A 27,702-nucleotide genomic window follows, 5' to 3' on the forward strand; every position below is an offset into this window, starting at 1 on the left:
TGTAATGATCTGCTAGAGGGTGTGGGGAGCCACAGCCCCATTCACCAGGGCATGAAGCAGGTATGGAGGAGATCAAGGCTCCAGACATCCAGAGGCCCTCAGAACACAAGAGACCAAGGAAGACCAACGGAGGGGCAACCCCGCTACTATCCCAGAAAGAGCTGAGGAGAGTCCCAGAGGAGGGGTCACTCAGCAGCCGCGGAGAAGAAGCCAGGGGGGTTGCAGTGACGTGCCTGTGAGCTCCGCCAGCAGCCAGCTGTGCCTGAGTGAGCCGGTGTGTACCTGGACGCCCATCCCCAGACACAAAGAACCACCGATGCACTGAGGGCGTCTGCCACTGGTAGGGGGAGTGGTGGGGGGAGACAGGCCTCCATACCTTAGGGGAGCTGCCTTTAACTGTACAGCAACTGTGGTTAACTGGACTGCTTCAAAGCAGGTACAGCCCTTTAAATGGCTGTACAACAGAAGCATATAGCTCTTCGTCCCTATATAAGTGTCCAAAATGCATTGAGTAGCTTTTCTCTGCTGCTTATTTCCTGTCTGTTTTGTGTGTGTTTCTGTCTGTGCATAAAGGCTCTACACCCCAGGGTTGCTTTGCTTTTCGTTTGTTTTGCTTGCTTTCTATGTGATATTTGCGCTTTTAAATGTACTGTTCTGCTGTTCATATGACAATGCTTAATAAACTCTGTTCTAAGAATTCTACGGTTTTCCAGAGAATCATTATGAGTGATTTGATTTTAATTGGATCTGAAAAGCTGGACCTCCACAGCGCTGGTGGGATAAGGTTATCATATTAGCTTCAAGATAACATTAAAAGTGTTGGAGAATCTATCCAGAAAAAAACCCCAAATGCTCTATTTGAAATAGATTTTTTTGTTTTAATTTTTTTGAGGAAAATTTGTTGTGAAATTAAATTATTTTAATTAAAAATGACAACATAAAAACCCAACAAAAAAACAAAAAATATGGACATGAGTCAACTTAAGTTATTATTATTGAAATACTATTTAACTGCTTGCCTCTCGCCCTAAGACAGGTGGGATGGCCGCCCACGACCATGAAATGGAAGAGGTGGAATGGACTATTTAACTGACAATTTATCATCCATTTTCAGTAAAAACTACAACATCTATTCTTTCATGTACTTTTGAAATCTGTGTTTGTGGTAAACAGACCAGTTCACATATGAACATGGAAATGTGTGTGGGGGAAAAAGGGAAAAAGTTGAAATTAAATTTGATGGAAAATGCATTCACTGAGTCAGTAACAAGGTTGATAGACAGATTACCTCTTCCTGCCACGATGCTGTCTTTCCTTAAAATTAATTCCCATATCCTTTGAAAAATCACTCTGTAAGGACAGGCGGCTGACTACAGACCCATTCAAATTCTGCATATAAAGGGTCCTGACAAAGAAAAAAAGAAAACAAAACATACTATCACCCATATATTAATGTAGAAATGTCTGGCCAAAAAAGCTAGCTGACATTAAACATGTTGGAAAATTTATTTAGAAACACAGAATCAGGAACACAGATTACCTCTCCGTGGCAAAATGCTGTCTTTCCTTAAAATCAATTCCCATATCCTTTGAAAAATCACTTTGTACGGACGCATAATTGGGCACAGTGCCAGTAAAGCCTTGTAGAATCCTGAAAAAAAAAAAAAAATGCTAGATGTAAAGATTCTGTTTCACAATTTTACATTATTTAAGAGAAATATAATTCTAAGCTTTTATTATATCATTGTTAATGCAGTGTGAAATTTTGTAAAAATGTATGGTATTGTTGTGACATTGTTCTGAAAATATAAAAACTGTGCTGTACATCTCTCCATGCTAAATGTTATACTTCAAGGCTTGTATAACATCGATCGTGGCTCAAGAGTTGGGAGTTCGCCTTGTAATCGGAAGGTTGCCAGTTCGAGCCCCGGCTTGGACAGTCTCGGTCGTTGTGTCCTTGGGCAAGACACTTCACCAGTTGCCTACTGGTGGTGGTCAGAGGGCCCGGTGGCGCCAGTGTCCGGCAGCCTCGCCTCTGTCAGTGCGCCCCAGGGTGGCTGTGGCTACAATGTAGCTGCCATCACCAGTGTGTGAATGGGTGGATGACTGGATATATAAAGCGCTTTGGGGTCCTTAGGGACTAGTAAAGCGCTATATAAATACAGGCCATTTACCATTACTAACTAAACAAGGTAACAATGAATTCCTTCAAAAGGCAAGCATCCATCCATAAAGGGAAGTGGCACAAACATCCATCCATCCATTCGCTTCCGCTTATCCTTTTCAGGGTCGTGGGCATAGGGCGAAAGGCGGGGTACATCCTAGACAGGTCGCCTGTCTGCCACAGGGCTAACACACAGAGACAGACAAACATTCGCACTCGCATTCACACCTATGGGCAATTTGGATTGATCAATTAACCTATCCCTAAAAACTGCATGTCTTTGTACTGTGGGAGGAAGCCGGAGTACCCGGCGGGAACCCACGCAAACACGGAGAGAACACAGAAAGACCCCGGCCTGATGGTGGAATTGAACTCAGGACCTTCTTGCTGTGCGGCAACAGTGCGAACCACCGTGTCAACATGCTCAAAGGGCAAGCGTCAATGTTTAAAATAAGGCATTATAAAGGACTATCTCATGTACATAATCAGAAAACTGTGAGACTCACATTTCAGGCCATGCCTCTCAACTCAAAAAGCCCCCTTGCTTCCCTGCTACATAACTAGAATGTGCCTATTATTAATCCTGAAGTTGTCAAATATGCAAACCACAGACATCTATAATTAGAAAATTAGAAATCAAACATCAACTTAATAGTAAACCTAAAATACAAGAAGGTATTTTTTGCCCACACTTGATTTGGTTTCTTGAAATGAAAATTAAGATAGACCTTGACTCATTTAAAACACAAAATAAACAAAACAATTTACCACTACAGATAAAAATTATTCATAACCATCTCACAGCTGTATCATTATCTACAGCTACTTTCAATACCATTGATATTTTTTTAGAGTCACTTTTTTCCCAATTGATTTTTATTAGTTAAGTCCAGTTATTACTGCCGCCATACTATCAAGATGTATTTTAGACTTTATTCCTACAAAACTGGTGAAAGAAATCCTGCCATTAATTGTGGCTTCAGTCTACATCAACCTGATATTTAGAACACACATATACCATATACTACATGACTATATGTCATCAATGCAAACAATAGCAGCAAGAAACTGTTTTAAATACAGTTTCTTGCGTTATTATCGCAAGAAACTGTATAATAATAATAACATGCGTTATTATCACTTTGACCTTCACATCAATCTATTGTCCTTGAAAGATAGTGTGTGTCCTTTGGGTGCTAGAATATAACTGATATTTATTAAGACTCATTTCAGCAATTGATCTTTCTGAATTGGCTTGATTAATTACTTAAATTACTCAAAACCATCAAAGTGTCTTTTGGACCTCATACCCATAGGACTACTCAAAGAAGTCAGATCGTTAATTCATGTTTCAATCTTAAATATCATCAACCTTTCTCTATTTATCGGCTATGTACCACAGGCCTACAAGCTGGCAGTAGTTTGACTTTTAAGTGCATTATAGAGTCCCTGTTGCTTCAAATTGTCACAGCAATGTGCACATACTAATTTAGTGATGGAGAAAATGTATAAATGTTGTTACACTTGATTGTGACCTGCTCCTAAGATTCCGTTACACTATTGGAATTGCAGAGGTGGTAGAACACAGAACAAACACTAGGAACACGCGTTCAATCAATCAAAACTTCTTTTACTTTGATCTGTGAAAAACTAAAGTGATTTCCGTGTTTCCTTTGTCAGTTTGTAGGTAAAGTAGGCTTTAGGCTATGAATGGATCCAGTTTATGGTTTCAAAATATTTTTAAAAAATCTGTTATTAAATCTAAAACTTTTGTAAAATTTATTTTAAAAAGTGAACATAAAAAAGTAATACTATTAATAATAATAACAATAATAATACAGAATTGCAAAAGTCAGAGATTTTGCAATTACATCACAATTAACTCAAACTTTTAAACTGACATCACTCTAACCTGTAAAATATGATCAAACCCTGATTACACCCTCCATAATACTCACTCTCTGTTATAAAATGTTTCATCAACAATATTGTCCATATGCCTTGTATTGTCTGTCTGTGAGCACCCATAGCTCTGTCCAAATTCCGTAAGGTCTCCTGAAGCAAAATCCCTGAAAGAAAATTTAAAACAATTGTAAAAATGCACATTTTTATGTAAAATCTATAGATTATTTTTAAAAAATCAAATTCCCTGAGATTATACTAAACATTATGAAAAATACAATCAGATAATGCTCAGATACAATATTTAGAGAGAAAAACAAATGCATTTTCTTTTTGAAATGTGTTTTCAAATATAAAAAGGTCATTAAAAATAGACAATTGCTCAAAAACAACAACAATAATCAGCGACATGATGCATAAATTACATTCAAATAAACTATCCAAATCATAAGCAATTCGTCTGATAATAATAAAATATAAATTTGAAATATAAAATATATATAAAAAAAAAAATCAAGCCCTTATTAAATTTATTTTCTGTCCTATAAACCTGTCTGTCTGATGGATATCACACCACACACACAAAAACATTGCTTATTCCACATATGACCTTTGATATATGTGTGGAAAAAAATCTGAGCAGACAACATGTTAGAGACTTTTTCAAAAACACAGAGAGGGACAGCATTTAGACACAGATTACCTCTGTGTAGCTAAAGAACGTAGACATTCCAGAATATCAGAATTTTCACCGAAGTCCTTCCTAAAAGAAAAAACAATAATGCATTTTTTTTAGTCGGCATAAAATGTGTTTTAAAATGTAAACATTGAAAGTATAAAAACTACGTTTTTTAAAAAAGAAGACACTCAGACAGCAAAACTCTGTCCGAGGGAGACTAAATATTGTATATTTTATGATGTTTGTATAACAACATACCTATTTCTGACCTTTCACCTTTAAGCATTACATACTAAAAAGGTGTATTTTTACCAATATCACTGGAGCTAGGGCTGCTCGATTATGGCAAAAATGATAATCACGATTATTTTCACTGAAATTGAGATCTCGATTATTTGACGATATTTATTTAACAATGTATTGAATAATGGCTTTAAAGATTGTCAAAAGATAATATAAAATAGTGTGCAAATACTGATAACAGTGCAAATGTTTGCAATATAAGAAATAAATGAAAAATGTAAACATCTATGTTTAGTGAACTTTGCAGTGTTGCTCTGTGGTGCAGCTACGACACCGTAGCAAAGTTTACACACTGTGTCTACTTGATCCACGTCTGACTCCGTGAACCCATAATGTTTCCACACCACTGAAGTTTTTTTTTACCTCTCTTTTCAACCAACGGCAGTCACTCTCCTCTCCAAATAACTTCTGCTTAGCTTTCCGAGCTTCCCTCGGGTCCTCTTAATTGTTGTGACGCGTGTTCGAAACACAGAAAGGTGCGCTCGATTTGCCACACGGAGCAGCGCGAGAGTAAAGCACGAGGGAGGGGCTAATAATCGGCTCAGTCATTTTTAATGATTGTTGAAAGCCCAGATCGTAATCGTGGTTAAAATTCGATTGATGGAGCAGCCCTACCTGGAGCATGTCCAATGTCCAATAAACCAAGTTCAAAAAGAAGTCTATGGCTTGTATGGCTGCCTATCATTATTCCTGAATTTATCAATCCTATACTCAGTCCAATTTTGTTTACATTACACAAAAGAAACACAACAACCTAACAAAATAAAACTATTTTGTGTTTAAGCTCTCCACAATACTCTGTGTCGGGCATGGCTTCTTCAAAAGATTCTAAAGATTTCAAGATTTTTTGTAAATCATTACGCATCCCTGCTTCATTGTGGGACTTGTTGGGCAAACAACTGGCTGAAATTTTAGCACAATGGTTTCTTTGTTGGATGCTGAGAAGAAAAAAAAAGAAATTATATATATATATATATATATATATATATATATAATTTAAAACAATTGTATAACGTGTATATACAAACACACACATACAGAAATGGGGAAAAAAAGAGCAGTCCTATATACATGTTATGAGAATTTTTTCAGAAACGCTGAGTCGGGAATAACATTTAGACACAGATTACCTCCTTGTAGGTGAATGCCGTTTTTTCTTAATACCAAGCTCCATAGGCGCTGAAACTATGGGTGGGAAGTACGCATGGGTGTGTAATGAAGGAGGAAACCACCAGTTATGACAAGTCCTGACAATTAAGAAAAAAAAATGTTGTTTTGCTGAAAAGGATTGAAAGTGTTGTAAAAGCTGGAAGAAAAGCTTAAAAACAAAATTATTCAGATGTGGAAATTGCGGAATTAACAAAGAATCTAAATCACAAACCTTTTAACTGACAATTTTTCCTCCAAAATAGACTAAGCACCAGACTAAGCACTCCTTCATACTCGCTCTATGTTAAGCAAATTTAATACCCATCTCCTCTACATTTGTAGGACTTTTTGTCGCTTGAGTTCAGTGAGGCCATGTAACAAGACTTTCAAACTGCCTTGAATTGCAATTCAGGAAAGATGTCAGGTGACTCAGGAGGAACGTGATGCTCTGGGGGTGCTGCTGACTTCAACTGAGTCTACAGTTGTCAGGTCTGTGACCCGGCATTTTGAGTTTATTTTGTTTTTTGATTGCTCATGATATATTGGGATAATGTTAAGTTCTATTATTATTAGTTTGTCTTAGTTGAGTTTAGTAGGGAGGTGGAAGGAATACTTTGAGAACCTCCTCACTCCCACCCCGCTGGTGAGACCAGACTCGCACCTGGCCTGAGAATACCTCGGTGTTGTTATGTGGCTGAGGTGAGGGAGTTCTTTGCTAAGGCTCCTGCTCCTATGGCCTAGCCTCAGATAAGAGATAGAAAATGGATAGATAGATTGAATTTCTTGAAACTTTGACCCTGAACTAAGGGCTTCAAGGAAAATGCATGAAAAATGTTTCCCATTGATGTCAGACATGGCATGGAAATATTTGTGTATATCAGCCACAAGAACACCTTCAGAACATGTGCGTAGGTGGTTATATTGTTAACCACCTACGCACACTGCTAAAATGTGATAAGGTAAACATACTTGTTTTCCTGTCAAAGAATGTATAAGTTTTGTTTAAAGGGAAGATTTTTCTTTCTTTTCTTGTTTGTTTCAGTATTAAGATAGCCACTTTTTGGATTATACATTTATTTGTTTGAAATGCTCCAAATCACACGAAAGATTTTAACATTACATCTGAGATTTATTTTTTTATGTTCACTAGAACACACCTTTTGATTTTTAATTTTCTTTTTGTTTAATTCTGTATTTGTTGTTTGGTTGAGTGGTTGATGTGAGTGTTGAGCTGTGACATGGAGAAGAGTCATGGACAGTTAGAGATGGTCATCTCACCTCTGAGCTTTGGTCTGGCTCTCATATTCCCCAAACAGAGTGGTTTTAGAGGGAGGGACTCCCTCCTCTCTGCCCTCATACTGATCCATGCTGCTGAATTCACATCAGCTCACACACACTTTCTACCTTCACCTGCAGAGGAAACACAAATCATTCATGTGCACATCAACTGAAATCCTCCTTTCCATCATGTGTGCACGTTGTGCAAAACAAGGGGTTTAAACTGTGATGAACATGCTTTGAGCCACGCTACGTTGCGCGTCCACTTCAGTGTGACAAGATCGTTCCAAACGTGTATGAGCAGGAGAAGTTTAAAGTTATGGCTGAACTGTCCCAGGCATCTTCTGTTGCTCAAACTACAAATGGGTGGATCTCCAAGGCAACGGAAAGCCACGTGACCGTGGCCGCTCGTTATATCACAGCGGAGTGGTAGATACAAAGCCCTGTACTGCCCTATAGATTACATTAGATTAGATGAAACTTTATTTATCCGTCGGGTGGGTTCCTCCGGGAAATTCAGTTTCCAGTAGCACAGCACCAACAGAAGTTGCAGAATGTGAGCAGAAATATACCATATATACACATATATAAATACAGAGACTACAAAAGGGATAAATAGAATAAATAGGAATAAGAATACAAGGGAACGGCACATTTCAAGTATTGTGAGTCTCTTACACCGTTGGATATTAACAAAAACTATTGTACAGTGAAAAGGCGCTACAGCTTACTTGTTCCCCCCTCCTTTGTCCCCGTTCCCCCTCCCTCTCCCATCCAGCGAGGAGTTAAACAGTTTGATGGCGTGTGGTAAAAAGGACTTTTCAAGTCTGCTGGTCCTTGACTTTGGGAGAAGCAACCTGTAACTGAACAGACTCCTCTGGTTGTTTATGGCCGTGTGCAGAGGATGCAGAGGATGCCCAGCATGGTCTATAACGTCCATAATGTCCATATTGCACCTTAATTTGTTTTTATATAAGTGCGTGGAATGAGTCTTCAGTTGAATGTTGTTTAATAGGCAAAAAATACTTAAATAAGTAAATGGCGAGTCTAATTTTTGTCTTTTTTTTCTATTTCTCATATGCACTTACTCCACACTCAACCAATGTGGAGACAGACATAAAGAGACGCTGTATACACGATCACACTCCCCAAGCGTACTCTACGAACCGGGTCTAGGTACCCTTGCCCCTGGAGGGGGGAACTGCACCCAGACCGAGGTGGTGTTACCCTTTTCCCTGCGGTGGGGAGAGGCAGACCGCCCCGACTTCGCAGCAGCAGGGAGGCCCCACACTCCAGACCGCAGTCGGACGGCCAACTCCTCCTCCTAGCTCCCCCGCTTCAGCAGGCCGCAGAGAACGGGGGTGAGAGAAGACTCCAAACCTCCCTCCACCCGCTCATTGTAGTGTTGATGCATGTGTGTTCTAAGGTGCAACTAAAACCCAGGAGGGCATGGAGCTACCTGCCAGAGAGCAGCAGGTAAGCGCATAGCCCCTCCTGATAGCCCTCAATGTCTACGTGTATTTAAAATTGAGAGGTGGGCAACGACGCCAGGGGTGAGGTGTACACCCTGATGGTAACTTGGACTCCGTGTATCGTGCCCACCCCCAAGATCCTATATGTATGTGTAATGAGAGTGTGAGTAATGTGAATGTCTAAGTTGTGAGATAAAATTGAGGCAGAGGCAGCCAGAAGGGGACAGAGGGGGGGGGGGGGGGGGGGGGGGGGGGGGGGTAGCCTCCTCTGCACCCTGGTGACATACCCCTACTCCAAGGCCCTGCATGTGTGGGTGGTTGTGGTGGAGCGGGAAGAGGGAAGCAGCTGGAGATGGGGAGGGAAGGAAGGGAGGGGCAGGTGACCCCTCCCTGGGGCCAGCTCCCCCACTGACCCCAGTAGGCACCCCCATACTCCGCGACCCGCCAGGGAAAGGGGGCCCAGGCCCATCCAGACCGGGGCCCAGCGCAGCAGCGCCCCCCGGCCCCACAGAGCCCGGGACAGTCCACCCAACCCCACCACAGAGAAACTGCACCCACCCCCCCATCCACTCATCTTCCAGATTACATGAGACGATAGACGCCCAGGCTGAGATCTTCCTCCACCTCTCCTGTATCTCCCCCTCCTGCAGAGAGTTCCTGAGGAGAGGAAAGCTCCTGCAAGGTGTGACAATCTCCCCCACCAGTTGAAGAGCCCCCCAGGTGGCTCGACGCACCGGCGGCATCATGCGCCAGGGATGGGCCCCCATGCACCCACCCGCCCACAACCCCGGCAACACACCAACCAGGACCCAAGGCCCCGAGGCCCGGCCAGGGCCCCAGCCCAAGGCCCTTTTAAAGGTTTTTAATTACATACTGACTCTGAGGACTGTGTTGTTCTTGTGTCTTTAGATTTGACAGATGTGTTTGATACAGTGCATCATGCCATTTCACTCACTTGTTTTCAGCAATGGGTGGGCATTAGGGGCACAGCACTGGCGTATAGAAGGGCGCAGATCAGTTTAATGCTGGGTTGTGCTGTAATAGTTATCCTCGGTCAGAAGGAGAAGCTGACATCCAGGGAGTAGATTGTAACAGGTGGAATTTATTTGCATTCAGATTGGTGGTACAAGGAGATGTCGCATAGTGTAGGAGGATGTAGAGGGTGATGTGGGGTGGTTTCTGCGATCAAGAACAGGAAAAGCATTGGAACATGAATACAGATTAAAGGGTAAGAGAGCTAGCCATGAATTTCTCTACAACAACTATGCTACGGTTGAGCATCAGTTTGACAGTGTATACATTTATTAAAGCACTACCTAAATTGAGCCACAAGATGGCACTCCAATACAAGGGACAAATATTCATATTAAGGCAGTTAGCAGTCAGCCCTCTAGTTAACGACTACGTAATACAATAATATTACAGCACACAAAGTTATGTGAATTGGTAAAGGGAACAAATAAAGCTGGAACAAGGCCAGAAACTATCAAATAACTGAGCCACCATAGCTATCATTAACTAGCACATATGCCAAAGGTAGATAAAACCAATGCGCACAAGTAATAGAGTAGAGCATCTTAAACATGGAATGCTAACTCACACACCATTCACAACAACCACGGGGTGGGCTATTCGTTTTTCTTCCCAGCAGCTCTCTTCTCCTCTCTCATCAGCCCAGGAACAAGTCAGGCTATCTTACTCAGGGGTAGGGATGGGTATCGTTTAGGTTTTATCCGATACCGGTGCCAAATCGGTACTTTTGAAACGGTGCCGGTGCTCAAACCGGTGCTTAAAGAATGGAGAACACAAAATTTGTCCAAAAACCTCTCATGTTCAGCTGTTTTTTTGTAAAAAGATAACAATGTTAGCCTTTTCTGCAGCTATGGGGCATATATGGTATCACTCTTGGCTGGAAGCAGTGCTTAAACAATGGAAAAAACACAAACTTTGTCCAAAAACCTCTCAGTTTAGCTGTTTTCCACTTTTTCTTTGGTCATTTTAGCCTTTTTGGCCAGGGTGAAGGGAGTATCTGCCATCAAACAAGAGGACAGCCGCATGTAGCTATGATGATGTTTGCTAGTTCACCTTACATGCATTAATGTAATAACGTGGTTAGCCTACTCAACGTAAATTACACACGAACAACATTAAGCTACTCACGCAGAGAAGAACGGCTGCTGCTGCCATCAAATACGGCGCATTTCTCGGCTTTTAAAAAAAAAACGCTATGCATCGCCAGGTGTTTCATCGGATTTGAGGTGTTACCTCCTTTGACAGTATCACAGTATCAGCTTAAAGCACTTGTTGCTGCTGAGTTTGCATATTTTGCCCCAAACTCCAGACCGCAGTCGGACAGCCAACTCCTCCTCCTAGCCCCCCCCCCCCCCCCCCCCCGCTCCAGCAGGCCGCAGAGAATGGGGGTGAGAGAAGACTTCAAACCATTTTTTTTCCTATCAAATAACTTTTGGAAGCTCCAGAATGAAGGGTGTCAGAAGTGTGGGCAAATGCCTGGTATGCCCGATGGAGATTTTTCGTTTTTATGTTTGTTTTTGAAAAAGTATAAACAATGAAAAGTGGTGTATTGGCCATTTGGTCATGATTCTGTCATGACTCTGGGCTGGACCAATTACAATACATCTGTATTGAGGTGAAAAGGAAGCGATTTGTCCCGGACTTTAGCTACAATGAAAAAAAGACACAAAGCTGGAGTTATTCTGTCTTTACGCTGTCAGCTGCCTCTTCTTCTCTCATTCTCTCCCCCTCCCTCTCCTGTTTCTACTTCAATCATGAAACTGATCAATGATCAGCTGATCGGCTTTTCTCTCTTGTTTGTTTATCGCCCACTTTGCACCAGAAAGAGGAAACCAGCAGATGTCGCGTTAAACAACAGCAGCACGTTTAAGCTTGATCAGCTGTTGTTAGAATTTATTTAATATTAATTTCTAGTATCAGCTGATGTTTGCTGGAGCCACAGCTGTAAAGCTGCTGGTCATGATGTCAGTTTGTATATGTGGTGAGAGAGAAACATGAAGATGAAACCAGGAAATGTCCTTAAGTGGTCATGTGATATAAACGGTATAAAAATATGCCAAAGAGACAGTGTACATCACTGTCACAACAACGTTTGTTTTCATTCAAAGGCTTTATGGTTTTTCCTATAATACCTGGTCGGCCGGGCTCTAGTCAAAATGTTTTTTGTCCCAGTCCAGCCCTGTCTATAATCATGTAGATTTCTCTTCAAACACAAGTGATCCAAAGTTTGTCCTAAAATAAGAGCTAAACATGTTGAGTCCAAACATTACTGAACTGAACAAACAGTAAAGTTCCTAAAGACAAACTGTTAAAGAAGGAAGCAAAGGAAACTTACATCTTAAACTTACTTCACAGAGATACACCAACAAGAAGCTCCAAACCCCGATACAGAACAGCCTTGTCACAGGGATCGGTTTCCTGGAATTAGTCATGGTTTCCAGAGAGACACGAAAGAGAGGGGAGGAGACAGATTTTCACAATAAGAGTTTTGTCATTTCTTTGTTTTTGATTTTCTCTAATTTGACAGACTTAAAGTAACTTGGTCTCAGAAATACAGAAAGATAGAATAACACTTGTAACAGCTGCAATTGTATATGTGCTTAGACACAAGCCAGTATCTATTATTTGGAAAGCACAACTATATAAATATAAAATATAATAAAATCATTATACAAATTATTATTGTGTTTACGATTGTAATATTAATAATATTTTAAATACTTTACTCATTAAAAGGAAAAAACACCCAGAAATAATAATAAAAGTAACTTTCTAACATGTGACTTCTATTGATCTCTATTTAAATTAAACGTGTGACTGGTATATTACGGTACCTAAATTGTTTGACCTCTTCAAACAGCTGTAAATGTAACAACTCCAGTTGGTTCTACTGGGGATGGACACCTGAAATACTATGTCATAGGTACGTGGTAACCGCGTCCCCCGAACACATTCACATCAGTGAGAGAAGAACACATATCAGCAAACTACTTGAGTGTGAAATTCAACATTATAAAGAATGTGAGGGAATGTATAACTTGAGGGTCAAATATGTTTACATTTAGAAAACTGACCATAACAAAACTTGAGGACACAGGAGTGAAAACGTTGCTGCATTTTATTTTTCTACCGTGGCTGGCAGGACCTCGGGGCACCCTTACACAGTAACTGATACATGATACATTGTGTAACATGACACCTCTTTGTGGGTGTAGTCCATATGACTTCCTGTTGGAGCAGAGCCAACAATTTGTGACGCAGTATTTTTAACCAAAGGTCTACATGTTGAATCTTTGTCTAAGAGATATATATAATGAATAATGACTTTATAAAGTTTAATATAACCTGTGTACGCTCTCTGCCCGCAGTGTTATTAACAACTGGAGCTCAGAGTCTCTCTAGCAGCTGCATTTAGTGCATCAGTGACTGACAGAGCAGCGGCTCCTCTCCGCCCCCCTCCCGACACTGATGGAAGCAGGAAAAGCTGCCTTCATTCATTAAGAAGCGTCTCCACAGTAAAGAGGACCTGAGTTCAGCTGCTGACCATCAACTCGAGGATGACACTGAGTGGATGGGAGCAGATCGGACTTTGGTAAGTACCCTGATCTCTCTTTGAAACTAAAAACAGGTCATTTGTCAGCTCGTGCAGCTGTTTTAAAGCATCACCTGCTCAAAAATCGTAACACAAATGGAAACGTGCTGTGAGACGATAGTGTGCTCACAGCCTAGTGTCTTCTTCAGCTAAAGACATTTTTTGTCAGTTTAACTTAGATTCCATGTTTTTGCACTTTTATAGGTGCGGTTATATTTCTCCATTACTGTAAGCTACTGTGCGTATATGGTTATATGGCACATACGCATCACCATTATTATTTATTTGAATAGTTAAATGTCTTTTCAAAGCTAGTTTCCACATGGTCTGCTGCGGACCCTGCTCACCACATCAACACTTCAGAGAGCTGCAAGTTCAGACAGTACCGGTGATAAAGTGGACAATGTGCTGCATTCAGGTGCACCTCGGAAATTCTCAACTCTCTTCTTAAATAGCTTGAAGATTTTCAAAAAATGTATTAGCTTTGTTTCACTCATGTTTATTAGTTACACAAAACAAATTGCACACATTTACTGTAGTGAGATTAAAATTAAAATTGTACTGTTTGTACCATATCTACACGTTAAAAAAAAACATTATTTGGTATAAACTGTTCCATTTCCATTTAAGACAGAAATACGAAGAAACTTTTGTAACATCTGCACTTTGACTCAAATTTTGTCTGTGGTGTATGGATACAAGACAATTACTGTGAACAGACTATTTCTGTATATATAAATATGGCAGTATTGTACAATAACTTTACTATTGTAAAAGTAATTATATTTTTTAAGTATTTTAATACTCATGGGGAGGGGTAAATAAAATGATATTTATTGTTTTAACTGTTTCATCGTGTGACTTTTCTTTAAATCAAAAGTGTGACTGTATTTAACTGCTCTGAGCTCCTAAGACAGATTGAAGTTGTGTAAAATGTCTCCTCTGTTCGGGTGAACTCAAAATGGCTTCCTGTTGGAGCAGAGCCAACAGTTTGTGACGCAGTATTTTTAAACGTAAGTCTAGATGTTTAATCTGTATCCGAGCCATATATCCAGTAAATAATGACTATATAGATTCCGCTGTGTCTCCCTCTACACTCTCTGCCCGCAAAGTTAATAACACTCGGAACTCAGACGCTCTCCAGCGGCTCTCTGCTCGAGCTCAGGCAGCATTTAGTGTGTCAGTGAGCGGGAGAGCAACGGCCCCTCTCCGCCTCCTCCACAGACTGATTGAGACAAGAAAAGCTGCCTTCAGTCATTATAAAGTGGATCCATGGTAACAACGACTGCTGACCATCAACTAACTCGGCTCCTCTCGTTGCCATATTCTAAGTACATGTACGCGTGCACATATATACACGCAAAAGTGTACTCGCCCTTGTTTGTCCCCTTGTCACACGAGCTGTGAGTTCGTGACCGCGAACTATGGAGCACATTTATGCTGGAACAAATCTACAAACAGCTGATCTTAACGAGAGAGAAAAGAACCATTACGGACAGCTTCTGTTACCTTAACACGGAGCTTCACACGAAGACAAACAGCAACCACGAAGTTCAGGAAAACGAAAGTAAACGCTGAGCAGGAAGCCCTACCCACACTAGTTTGCCGTTAACCAAAAGCCGCATTCATGCACCTGGCACAGTAACTTGATGAAAACAGGTACGGTCGATTCAAGATCAAAAGTCATGATTCGTGTGTTGTCCTACATTCAGATCTTCAGAAGCTGTTACACATAGATCTCAGGTTACATATAATAAAGCAGCATAGTCTCTTAACGGCCACAAAGTTCCATCAGCCTCAAACAGATGTTATGGTAGCTAAGTTAAGTGGCAAACCGAGCCGAAGTCCGGTAACACTGAGTTTCGTTCTTTGTATCAGAAAACTTGTTTATTTTGCTCAGATATAATTGATAAAGAGACGGGGGAAAAAACCCCAAACAAACAAAAACAATCGTTATTCAGGAACTCTTTCTCACTACACGAAGTTTAACGAGCACTTACAACAGTCACCGTCCTCAGCTCTCGTTTTCAACCCTTTTTAAATCTCATATTTACAGTTGTGCAAAAACAAACGTGTGCAGTGAGAATTTAAAGTGGTATCATCATAAATCATACATATACCAAAAAGACTGTACATCACTGTCACAACAGCATTTGTTTTCATTCAAAGTCTTTATGGCTTTAATACCTGGTGGGCCGGTCTGTAGTCAAAATGCCCGATTTTCTGTCCCAGTCCTGCCCTGCAGGTTAATACTGGCAGTGTCACCATGCCAGCTGACTGTATTTCATCATCAGCCAGTGTTGTTCTTTATCAATGTTACCAAAGTTTACCATAAGGCAGCATAGAAAGTATTTACTTGCTTTCAGGTTTTATTCAAATGTTAGTCTTTTCAGTTGTTTCCCCACTTTTTTCCTGTTTCAAAATCAAACACCAGTTTGTGAGAAGATTATCTTCTTTTTTTAACAGGCAGATAAAGTTTTACATTGGAACTGGCTAATTTGTCAATTGTTTGTTACAAATGTTCGTATTGTAATATTCAAAAATGTTTTTGCCCAAAACATATGTGCACTATATGTCAGTAAAAATACTATGCAAATATTGCTGTCCTTGAATGCTGAGTAAACACTGACAAAGCACTGATTGTATCTCTTGTACTTTATCAACGCAGTATCTAAAAACTTTGCATCGTAGTGGTTAAAATCTCATTCTAATAAGAGTTAAAAGTGCATTTGGTTATTAGGTTTACAGGATTATTGAATTATGGTTAACGGTTGGTAGAATTTTTTTTTAAACATTATCTGCCAATTACATCTGCCACCCTTCTCCAAATCTGTGCCCCTACCTGGCCCCCCCAACAAAAATTTTCTAGACACGCCACTGCCAACACTCGACTGTAAACATGTTTACTAATGATTTTTAATAATTTATTTGTTGGTTCGTGTAAAACGAGCTCTTTCTTACTCACCTGCCTGCGGAGGAATTACGCTCAAAAGCATAACAACACCAAGAAACTCCATCTGTAACGAAAGTGAGAGAACAACCGGTTTCACATGAGATGTGTGGGGGAGGGGAATCACACGACAGTCATCCCTGCATATAAAATGTATCATCATAAACGGGGATTTCACAATTTCTATCCATCTGTTTATAATGTTCTTTTTTTTAAAAAACATTTTAGTCTTTAACCAAATTGAAAGAAAACCGAGCAAGGGCTTGTGAAACAGTGAAATGTGTGTGTCTGAATTATAACAACCTGACATCCGTCTAAGCAGTGCCTGGCACATATTGATAATACAGATGACGCAGATGAGCCTTGCACAATCCTAGCAGGGTTATTAGCTATTAGTTTTAGAAAAGTCCCTTGTTGTTCAGCCTGTGTAGCTCTAGATGTCATATTCTAATGTTTGACTTATAGACTCTAACATGAACCCACATGCCTTTGTCCTGTTTAGAAGACTGCCACTGACACTCCACGCAAAGAGGCTATGAAAACGAAAGCAGGGGGGGACTCGACTTGTTAAAAAAACATCAATCACCTTTATTAATGGATGTGTTTTTCCGTGTTTTATTTTAACTCCATAAATACCCCTTCAGTTTGTGTGTAACTGGTTAGAAGGAGGATAAAGTCAATTAATGGATTCTGTTTATCAGAAGCTGTAGAAACTCCATGTTTATCAAATCATCCAGTCTTGAATGTAAAGCTGCTCGGGAGTGTGTGTGTGATCAGAGGGGAAGCTGCTTCCTGGGGCCTGTTCTTCGTACCTCGCTAAGTAGGTTAGCTGGATTAGATTGTTGACGATTTCGCGTGATCTTGGATCGTTCGGTTCTCCGAAGCTCATCCGGGACTTGCTGTCATAGCAACAGATCCGTAAGCGTAAACCTGCTCGGGAGCAGGTTCACTTTATGTAAACAGGATTAGATCGCGGCCACGCAGGTATGTCCGCTTCATTTATAGGAAAGCAACAGCGATATTCCACCACTGTTTCACCATAAATAAATATTATCAATGTAACCAAAGATAATGCAGCACCTGATCCTGTTATTGATGTCACACAGATACCTACAGGTCATTTCCTAAAAAAGGGAAATGTACTATTAACATTCTATTACATGTATTTGATTATTTCAGATGTAATTCATATGTTAGAGTAGTAATTGTAAATTACTTCGTGTAATCAAGATGAGAGACCACGGCTATAAAAGCCAAGGTGGATTTGGGAAGTCTGTCGCAGCCATGTCCTGTCCGTATACGCGAGCAACCCATTGCGGAAGGTGCAAGATTGATAAGGAGAGTCCTCAGAATTCAGCGTATATTGCGGGACAGACAGGATCCTTTAGCTCAGCGCGACAGTGTGCTCATAGAGAGATATCGATTTTCCCGTGAGGGTATTATTCACTTAACCAACTTGTTGACGAGGGGGTGCAGGACCACCACCTGTCTTTTTTTCCTCTGCCCTTTTCTTGGTTGCTGTTATAAACAAACAGATTATTTCAGGGTCTCTTTCCAAGAGACTAAAAGCAATATAAGTGATAAATATTACCATTCAGTAGAATATTCTTATATTTCACTTTTACTTGTTCCCATGTTCTAGTGGGTCCTGTTGTGGCTCTAATGTGAAAGAGGATATAATATAACAATATAATATAATGTAATATAATATTGGATAAAATAGTGTGATATGATAAATCTACCCTACCGCCTACTGGTGTTGGCCAGAGGGGCCGATGGCGCAATATGGCAGCCTGGCTTCTGTCAGTCTGCCCCAGGGCAGCTGTGGCTACAACCGTAGCTGCCTCCACCAGTGTGTGAATGTGAGAGTGACTGAATAGTGGCATTGTCATGCGCTTTGGGTGCCTTGAACAGCGCTATATCAATCCACTCCATTATTATTGTTATTATTAAATTACTTACGAGTTTAATTTGTCAGCAACTTTCTGCCAGCCCTCTCTCCTTGCTTTTGCAGCCTTTGCAGTGTTCCCTTGCGTTTTAATTAAACTCTGAAATTCCTGAAATCCCTCAATCAAGAGTTCTTGCTCTGCTGCCGAAAAATACCGAGCGCGCTCCTTCGACATTTTCGCCGACCAATCAGAGGGTTGCCGATCAATGTTTCTACTATCGATGCGTAGCCCTTTTACGACACCCAGTGATCTCACATTACTTCATCCAGCTGTACTAATCCTCAACAGCAGGTTTGTTCGGAGAACCGGATTAGCGAGCTCACGGTTAGCGCGATGATTTGGTCTTGGATGTGTCATTTGATCTTGGATGTAGTAAGCGACGTACGAAGAACGGGCCCCAGAACACTAAACACAGACACACAGGTGAGCTGCTACCTGGAAGGAGGCGGGACTCCACCTGAAACAGGACAGGTGGGAGGGGCTCAGCAGGAGCAGCACTAGGGCTGGGTATCGTCACTGATTTCTAGAATCGATTCAATTCCGATTCATAAGGTCCCGAATCGATTCGATTCACGATTCAATTTAATTCGATTTGAATCTGGGAAATTTTGACAGTCAGAAATATTATAATTCAGATCAGTACATTTACATATTTTTGTATCTATAAAAAGGAAGCTGACACACGCAAGACTTTATCAAAGGTGTGAGCGTCACAGCAGGTGTGTGTTTAAATCTTTGTGCAAACTCCGTGTTCCTGCTCTCATTTACTGTCTTAGCTGTTTGGTGGTTGTTGAAATTTTGTGAGATTTCACCAGATATTCTGGCATTTCGGGCAAAAAAGAATTATATTAAAAAATCGATTCAGGATTTTAATGAATCGATTTCACGTTAGGCCCTGCGACAGACTGGCGACCTGTCCAGGGTGTACCCCGCCTCTGGCCCATGACAGCTGGGATAGGCTCCAGCGCCCCCCGCAACCCTGAAAAGGAGAAGCGGAAGCGAATGGATGGATGGATTTCACGTTATCCAAGCCAGAATCGATTTTAATCGATAAATTGATTATAAAAACCCACCCCTAAGCAGCACTCAAGTTCAACAACAGCCTTCAGTTTACTGAATGACAAACTTTGATTTGAAAATAACTTCACCCTCATCTTTACCCATCTTTTCTCTTTTAAAGCCTTCTTTGATTTTCCTCTGTGACTGGACACTTGAACTCTCTCCTCTCTTTCCTGTTTCACTTGCATTAAATTTGCATTTTATTTCCCTGTCCCTGTTTAGATGTGTCTGACAATTTTTTGAATGTTCAAGTCTACTACAGACCTCATTTTATGATGCATATGTCATCCAGATTAACATCAATACTAAACTTCATTTGACTTAAAGACAAATAAAGGCATTATTTTCCTGCTCACACAAAAACAAAGTATGAATAAAGAATGTGATTACCAGAAGTAATTTTTACTTTCTTATAAGCTGATATAAAAAATACCAAATTCGTAATCAAATCTTTGTTAATAGATTTACACAAACAAAAAAATGTTCCTTTAATCAAGACAAAATGAACCAGTCCAACATTTTAATCGATCCTGATCACTGTACAGACTTTTTTTTGAATGTGTAGAAACAGATCTTTGTGCTTTTTATTTAATCTTTATCTGACTGAAACTTCTTATGTCTCATTACTTTGTATGTTTCAAACTGGTTGGACTGGTTCATATTTTATTCTGGTCACACTGTTTGCTTTAAAACATGCACAATGCAAACATTCATATCCAATGAGCTACTCTGTTTACAGTGTCCTAGATACACTCACACTTTCCACCTTCATCGGGGCCCTATTTCAAGAAGCCGGTTTAGTGCAAACTCTGAGTAAGTATACCCTGAGTTAACGAAAACTCTGGGTTTTCGGTTTCACAAAGCGAGTTTAGATTAATCCTGAGTGAGTTACTATGACGACACACTCCGTGAAGAATGCCCCCTAGCAGGTTTACTCCAGCTAACCCTGACTTTCTCCGCCTCTTTGGCGGAAACCTGACTGTAGGAAGTGTCAGACATGGCGTGCCCCTTCCTTGAAGAGCCAGTAGATGTTGAAGCCCAAATTCTCCGCAGAGCTCTCCGCCGGGAGAGAGTGATTAGAGCGCGTTTGGACATTTTATCATTTCCTGATGATTTTCTGTGTGAACGTTACCGTTTTTCAGCACAATCTATAATTTATTTGAATAACATCTTCAGGCCTAATATTGCTCATGTGACACATCGCGGACATTCTCTCAGTTCTGTACATATTATTTGTATTGCACTTCGTTTTTTTGCAAACGGGAGCTTTCTGTATAATATTGGTGACGCTGAGCACGTTTCCAAGGCTACCGTCTGTCGGGCAGTCAGGAATGTTACAGTTGCACTGAAACGTCTCCTGTACTCGTTTGTGTTCCCCGGTCACAGACCCACAAGATTTATCAAAGAGGGATTCCACAAAATTGCAGGTATCAGGATGAACGAAACTTAATTCATGATGTGGTGATACTTGAACTACTACTTAAATTTTACATTTATTTTCACGGTTCCCAGGCGTGATTGGCTGTACAGATGGCACTCACATTCCAATCATTGCTCCTTCAGTAAATGAAGGAGACTATGTGAACAGGAAGTCTTTCCACAGCATTAATGTGCAGGTACATAGTTCCCTGTAGCATTTCAAACTAACAAATTATTTCATTATAGTAATGGATGCTAATTTGTGTTCTCTGCACTGTGAAGATCATATGTGATGCTGCCAACATTATCACAAATGTGGAAGCCAAGTGGCCAGGCTCTGTGAGTGGTGGTGGTGGAGGACCCCCACCTGTTTTTTGGGCCTCCGCTTTTTTTCTAGTGGCCATAACGTGTCACATTTGAGCATACAGAGTAAGCAAATATGTACTTGTAATGTGCTCAGATAATTTCAATAAGTGCTTACAGAAAGAAAATTAATGTAGCCTCTAACTGCAATTGATTTACACAGGACAAACAGACCAAGCACTATGGCTCATAATACAATTACACCTTACCTGTTTGGACTATATTTTTATATTTCATTTTTACTTGCTGCCAGGAACGTTTGGGGCCTGTTGGGTTGCACCTGCGCTCACATCACGTCACAAAATAAAATGTATAAAATAAAAAATAAAATATAATAAAATAACGTGTTAAATGGGTGGAAATCCCTAGATCAATGTTTAAATTAACACTCACGCATTGACTCTGTCGGCTATGTTTTGCCATGCATGCTCCCTTTCTTTTGCAGCTGTGGCTGTGTTACTTTTTTTCTGCAAAATTTGCATGCTATCGGCATATGCTGCCATCAGAATTTCGGCCTCAAGCGCTGTAAAATACATTGACCGCGCCTTCTTTCCCTCCGTCTCCATGGTGACTCGCTTAATCTGTGCTCCACTAATCAGGGCTTTATGTATCCTCGTGCGCGCGCTTAACTTGGGGTTAAAGCAACTCCGCGTTGATTGAACTAATTGTTATCAGCCTTTCTGAAACCGAATATTCCGAGTTGGACAGTTCGGGGTTACTCAACCCTGAGTATCGTTTTTCACTCTGAGTTTTCTAAACCGGCTTCCTGAAATAGGGCCCTGTACAGTGAAGACTGAAAACAGAGCTGAAGTGGGGTTGGGGTGGAGCAGCTGCCAGCGATCATATAACAGCATCTGTCCTATTTCACAGTAACATGATGGCACTGAGAGGGTATGTATGGTAGATGGAGAGTGATGCTAACAGTAGAGCAGTGCAAACTCTGTGTTAAAGTAATAAAGAATTATGCGCATGCGGTGATCTGTTAACACCGTGTCCATTGTGTGTGTGTGTGTGTGTGTGTGTGTGTGTGTGTGTGAAAGAGAGAGAGAGCGATATAACAGACCATATTGTGGCGAGCTCAGACAAGGAGGAGACGGAGGTATCGTTTGGTCTTGCTTCCCGTGAGCTAGCCAGGGAGCACAGCCGTTTATTAACAATTCTAGAAAAACACTGCCGCTAGCTAACTGCTCAGCGCGGCAACAACAACAACAACACAGGGCGCCCTCTGACCCCGGAAGGACACACCGTCGCAGCGAGAGGGCGTCACCCGTCACCATGGCAACATAAACAAAACACAACTGTACAAACAGAACCCCGAACAGCCCTGACCAGAGATGGGCAGTAACGCGTTACTTGTAATGCGTTACTGTAATCTGATTACTTTTTTCAAGTAACGAGTAAAGTAAGGGATTACTATTGCAAACACGGTAATTAGATTACCGTTACTTTCCCGTAGGAACGCTGCGTTACTGCCTTACTAAAACCTTGATTTTTTGCGAGAACGTCTCACACAGTGACGTAAGCGAGTGCGCCGTTAGTGACAACAGCTGTGTGCAGATAAACAGTGAATCATATATCGATTGTGGGAGAGAGTGTGAGCGTGCAGCGTTTAAAGCGTGGAAGTACTGACCTTACTTTGAGTTTGATTCCATAAAAAGTGACAAAAACATTAGCGTCCATCATGCATGGGAAGAAAACTTTTTACAGTGAAAAAAAACCCTAAACTTCCAAGCAAGCACCGAGTGTAAAGACTGAGTGTAAACACAAAAAATATTTTATTTTATGTGCTGGAATGTGTAGAAAATAGGTTTAAATGTTAAACTAATTTGTTAAAGTCAAGGAATGTTTCATATAATTAAATTTTTGCTTGATGCATAAAGTTAAAAGATTAAAACTGATAAAAACAAGTTAAAAAAAGAGACTTTTCCATTTGATTACATTCTGTATGATGGATTATGTAGAAAAAGTAGAATTGGGCTGAAAGATCTATCACTTTATCACCTCTTCAGGTTGTAAATCGTGTTTTTAAAAAGTAACTAAGTAATTAAATAATTAATTACTTTTGAAAATAAGTAATCAGTAAAGTAATGGGATTACTTTTTGGGGGGAAGTAATCAGTAATTAGTTACTGATTACTTTTTTCAAGTAACTTGACCAACACTGGCCCTGACCCGCTACAATATTAATTAATGTGGCTGTAAAAACAGTGATGCCATTTCCAGTATCCAGTTTAACTAATCAAACATTAACATTTCAAGAATATGAAACCAACAAGCAGCTCATTTAAAAACACATTTTTGTTTTTCTCTTTTAAATATTTATTATTACTCCTTAATAAGACAAAAGTATTTGTTTTTTGATTTATCCATTAAATAACTGATAGAATATTTGATTGCTAAAATAATTGATTACTGCAGCACAAGTTATTATTATTACATAACAGGTTAGGTAATAGTATTAATAGTTAGGTAGTAGTTTAGGCAAGCTAAACTAATACTGGATTTAAAGTCCACCAGGTGGTTCACTTTGTGATAAATGACCGATTTTTTATCAAAGGTTTGGCAAACTAACCTCATGTTGGAGCAAACAGAGACCTCCTCCTCCTCAGACACAGCAAACTGATGACTGAACACGAAGACTGCGTGTACCGATCTGTGACGCTCTCACCTTTGTCACGCAAACCACACACACACACCCTTTTTCGTGGTGCCTTCATTGCCCCGCTTAAAACAGGTAAAAAGGCGAATTCATCTGCTTATGGCTCAGATCGCCCATCCTTTTCTATCCTGCCCTTTCCTCTCCTCTCGTAAATTTAATTGGAATAAATATAAACGACGGTAGTAGACCGGAGGCACACATTTGAGCCACAAGGAAAGTTGAGGGGTGAGCTTTCTTTTTCACATGAGGGGTCCATGAAGGCACCACGAGGGGACGTTAAGTTTCGTTTCTTCATCTCAGCTGAGGGCGTCTTCTATGGGATCAGAACGATGCCACCTTGAAACGAAACCGAAAAAAAATATTGTAACTGAAATAAATGTACTGAAAAATCTTGTATTGAAACCGAAAAAAAAATGATAGTGAAAAACAATTAATTGAAACTGTAATTTTTTTGTTTGAGTTATGTTCACAAAGTCACATGTGCAGTACTCTGTAAGGACAGCGGTCCCCAACCTTTTTTGCGCCACGGACTGGTTTATGCCCGACAATATTTTCATGGACCAGCCTTTAAGGTGTCGCAGATAAATACAACAAAATAAAACTAGTACCGGTACCGAAAAAAAGAAAATTTATTCATAACACACGTGAAAAGACCCAGGAAAACAGAGTTAACGAAAAAAAACGATAACAAAATAATGCTAAAAACCGATAAAAACCCTGAAAACTATACATTTCACACCTGAGCCTCAACTCTCGCGGCCCGGTACCAAACGACTCACGGACCGGTACCGGTCCGCTGCTTTCGGACAAATAATTTGAAGCATTAATATTTCTTGTTCAATATTGAGCTGATAACACCTCTGTATGTTGTGACCAGGATGCAGCAGCAGACTGAACCTCGACTGAAACCTGCTCCATCATCTCATCTTTGCAGATGTCCATTTATAAAGCATCAACAACTCAAAGGTAAACATGATATTAGAAAATGTGTTAGTAAGGCCTTTAAAACAAATAAAAATAAACAGCTGTCCGCAGAACTGTAGAACTGAACAACTTCAGATCCCGAGTGTGTGAGGACGGAGAAGGATCAGCTCTATTTCAGATTTGAGAGATAAACTTTATATTTCAGTTTGTGATGATTCTGTTCTGTTTGTGATTACAGGAGCTGTCCTCAGATTCAGACCTCAGCACCACCCAGTGACAGCAGACAGATCATCCTATATCTTCAATCTTTGTAGTAACTCCAAAATTAACTGAAGAAAACAGTACAAAGGTTAAAGCACCACATGTGCTGCCAGTGAAAGCTGCAGCTGTTTTATTGTCAAAAGAATTAAAGTCAAAAGGATTAATCACCCCTGTAACTGTGTCACTGTACATCAGCATTAACAGTACCTCAGTTTGGTGTTTCAGAAAACTGCTGATCTCAGACCTGTACAACTTCTGTTTTAAACACTGAATGTACTCAGCTACATGAAGAGCACATGATGTTTTCTCTGACACAATTAAATAAAACCTGATTAAAGTCAAAGGTTGTTATTTGTATTTGAACTAAAAACTTGTGATCTGGAATTCTTTCATTGTTTTTTGACAATAGTGTTATTTATCATAAAGTAATTCAGAGTCATTCATACCAGAGTAACCAGAGAGCACAACATATATTTAACTTTCTACAGGACTTAAAGCTATTACTATAGCTTATAGCTATTACTTAACTGCACTACTGTATAGTTCTGTGTAAATAATCATTCTGTACATATGATAATTTTTAATCCTACAACTGTTTATAACTTGCATAGTTCACATTTCTGTATAACTGTATATCTCAGATTTCTGTATAGTTCTTTTATTTCACATTTATATCCTGTTCATAGCCTGTACATAGTTTGTACTCACTACAGCCTGTACATACTTATAGTTATAGAATATTCATAACATACTTCATACCATGTACATTATAACGTACCATAATAGGTGTTTTGAAGGAAGGAAGGTTCAGGGCTTAAGCAATCAGCATCATGGGCTCATCCGGTTAGAATAAGAATAAGCAGCCATCTAATTCAGAATTATTCTCAGGTTCTCCTTTTAATCTCAAATAAATAAGGCAAAGAAGGAAGGAAACAAAGACACACATGGACTGCCACAGCTCAGCTGCCGCCCTGTGTGGAAGTGAAGAAAGAGTGAGCCAAAAGTGAATGCAGTCCTTATATAATGTGTGACAGGTGAGTGCAATCGAGGACAAGCACCACACCCAATCAAAGGTGAGAGAACTAAACAAGGTGCATCTGGTGAAGTGAGTGGGTGTGCTAGGATGTGCTAAAAGGTGGGTCTTTACAACAACCAGGATCAGGAATAGGGCTGGGATGTGCCAAAGGTCTCTACAACAATAGGCAAGGCAAGGCAAGTTTATTTGTATAGCACAATTCAACAACAAGGTGATTCAAAGTGCTTTACAGAGACATTAGAAACAAAAACAAATAAAAAGCATGATTTAAAATTGATTAAAACAAGCAAACAAACAAACAAACTAATTAACAAACAAATAAAACAGTATATAAAATCAAAACAGATAAAATCAGAACAATAGATAAAATCAGTAGTTAAAATGTAAGTTTTGAAATTTAAGCTTAAATGTGTGGATTTGGTGCTTTATTCAAATGCAGCTGAGAACAGGTGAGTCTTCAACCTGGATTTAAATAAACTGAGTGTTTCAGCTGATCTGAGGCTTTCTGGGAGTTTTTTCCAGATATAAGGAGCATAAAAGCTGAATGCAGCTTCTCCGTGTCTGGTTCTGACTCTGGGAACTGATAGAAGACCGGATCCAGATGACCTGAGGGATCTGGAAGGTTCATACTGGGTCAGGAGGTCACTGATGTATTTTGGTCCTAAACCATTCAGAGCTTTATAGACCAGCATCAGAACTTTAAAGTCTATCCTCTGATGGACAGGCAGCCAGTGTAAAGACCTCAGAGCTGGACTGATGTGGTCCACTTTTTTGGTCTTATTGAGGACTCGAGCAGCAGAGTTCTGAATGAGCTGTAGTTAGACCCATTTCTGTAATATACTTACTAGGGGTGTGTAGATAACAGCAATGTTATGTTTGTCCATACTGCCTCCTGTTGCTGCCGTTACGGAGAGTTCCAGCAGGTGTCGCTGTGGTTCTCTCTGGAGGTTATTGTGTACTTCCTGTTACGAGTGTACGGACGTTCATGTTGGCTGCTAATAAACGCCTGGCATACAGTTACAGCGGACTGATTATTATAAGCAAAACCTACATGGTGTCAGAAGTGGGATATCCTAGAAAGCCTGCACAGTCCAAGAAGAAAAGCGGAGCCGGTAAGGACGACGAAAAAAGCAATCACCGCACAACATGGCGGACGGATTCCGGCGCCCTGATCCTCTCATCTTTGACGGCAACGTCGCTGAAAACTGGCGTAAGTTCGAGCGCGAATATGACATCTTTATCGCCGCTGCCCATAGTGACAAAAATGCTAAGACTAAGGCCTATATACTCCTCAATCTGGCGGGACCAGAGGTCATTGAAAGAGAGCGATCATTCACGTATGCCCCCGCAGTAATATCAGCTGAAGGCATAGAAGAAGTCGCCGCGGAATCAAGGGAAGATCCCGCATGTCTAAAGAGAATGTTCAGGGAAATCTGCAACCCAGAGACCAATGTCATAATGGAGAGGCATAACTTTAACAAAAGACAACAGAAACCCGGTGAAACCATTGAA

At 40.3% G+C, this 27,702-nt stretch overlaps 1 protein-coding gene across 6 annotated transcripts in view; it reads right to left on the reverse strand.

The window, feature by feature from the left end:
- LOC146673490 (protein NLRC3-like) overlaps positions 1-23,953 on the reverse strand; it is a 48,808-nt gene extending 24,855 nt beyond the window's left edge. Inside the window, exons 1-10 of one of the 6 annotated variants that reach the window (XM_085401673.1) lie at positions 23,883-23,953; positions 16,537-16,588; positions 12,315-12,397; positions 9,903-10,126; positions 7,476-7,607; positions 6,179-6,295; positions 4,770-4,829; positions 4,123-4,233; positions 1,541-1,651; positions 1,289-1,405 (exon numbers count right to left, since the gene is read on the reverse strand). In XM_085401673.1, coding sequence (XP_085257799.1) covers positions 1,289-1,405; positions 1,541-1,651; positions 4,123-4,233; positions 4,770-4,829; positions 6,179-6,295; positions 7,476-7,564 — 605 coding nt within the window. In that variant the 5' untranslated portion in view covers positions 7,565-7,607; positions 9,903-10,126; positions 12,315-12,397; positions 16,537-16,588; positions 23,883-23,953. Of the gene's footprint in view, positions 1-1,288; positions 1,406-1,540; positions 1,652-4,122; positions 4,234-4,769; positions 4,830-6,178; positions 6,296-7,475; positions 7,608-9,902; positions 10,127-10,551; positions 11,324-12,314; positions 12,398-15,080; positions 15,390-16,536; positions 16,589-23,882 lie in introns of those variants that run through there. The other 5 variants (XM_085401672.1, XM_085401671.1, XM_085401676.1 and 2 more) reach the window with 5 other exon arrangements.
- Positions 23,954-27,702: the final 3,749 nt, after the last annotated feature.

Source organism: Rhamphochromis longiceps, linkage group LG3 (genome assembly GCF_057381845.1).
Source record: "Rhamphochromis longiceps isolate RC_006_pf linkage group LG3, R_longiceps_female_GT1.1, whole genome shotgun sequence".
NCBI classification, from domain to species: domain Eukaryota; kingdom Metazoa; phylum Chordata; class Actinopteri; order Cichliformes; family Cichlidae; genus Rhamphochromis; species Rhamphochromis longiceps.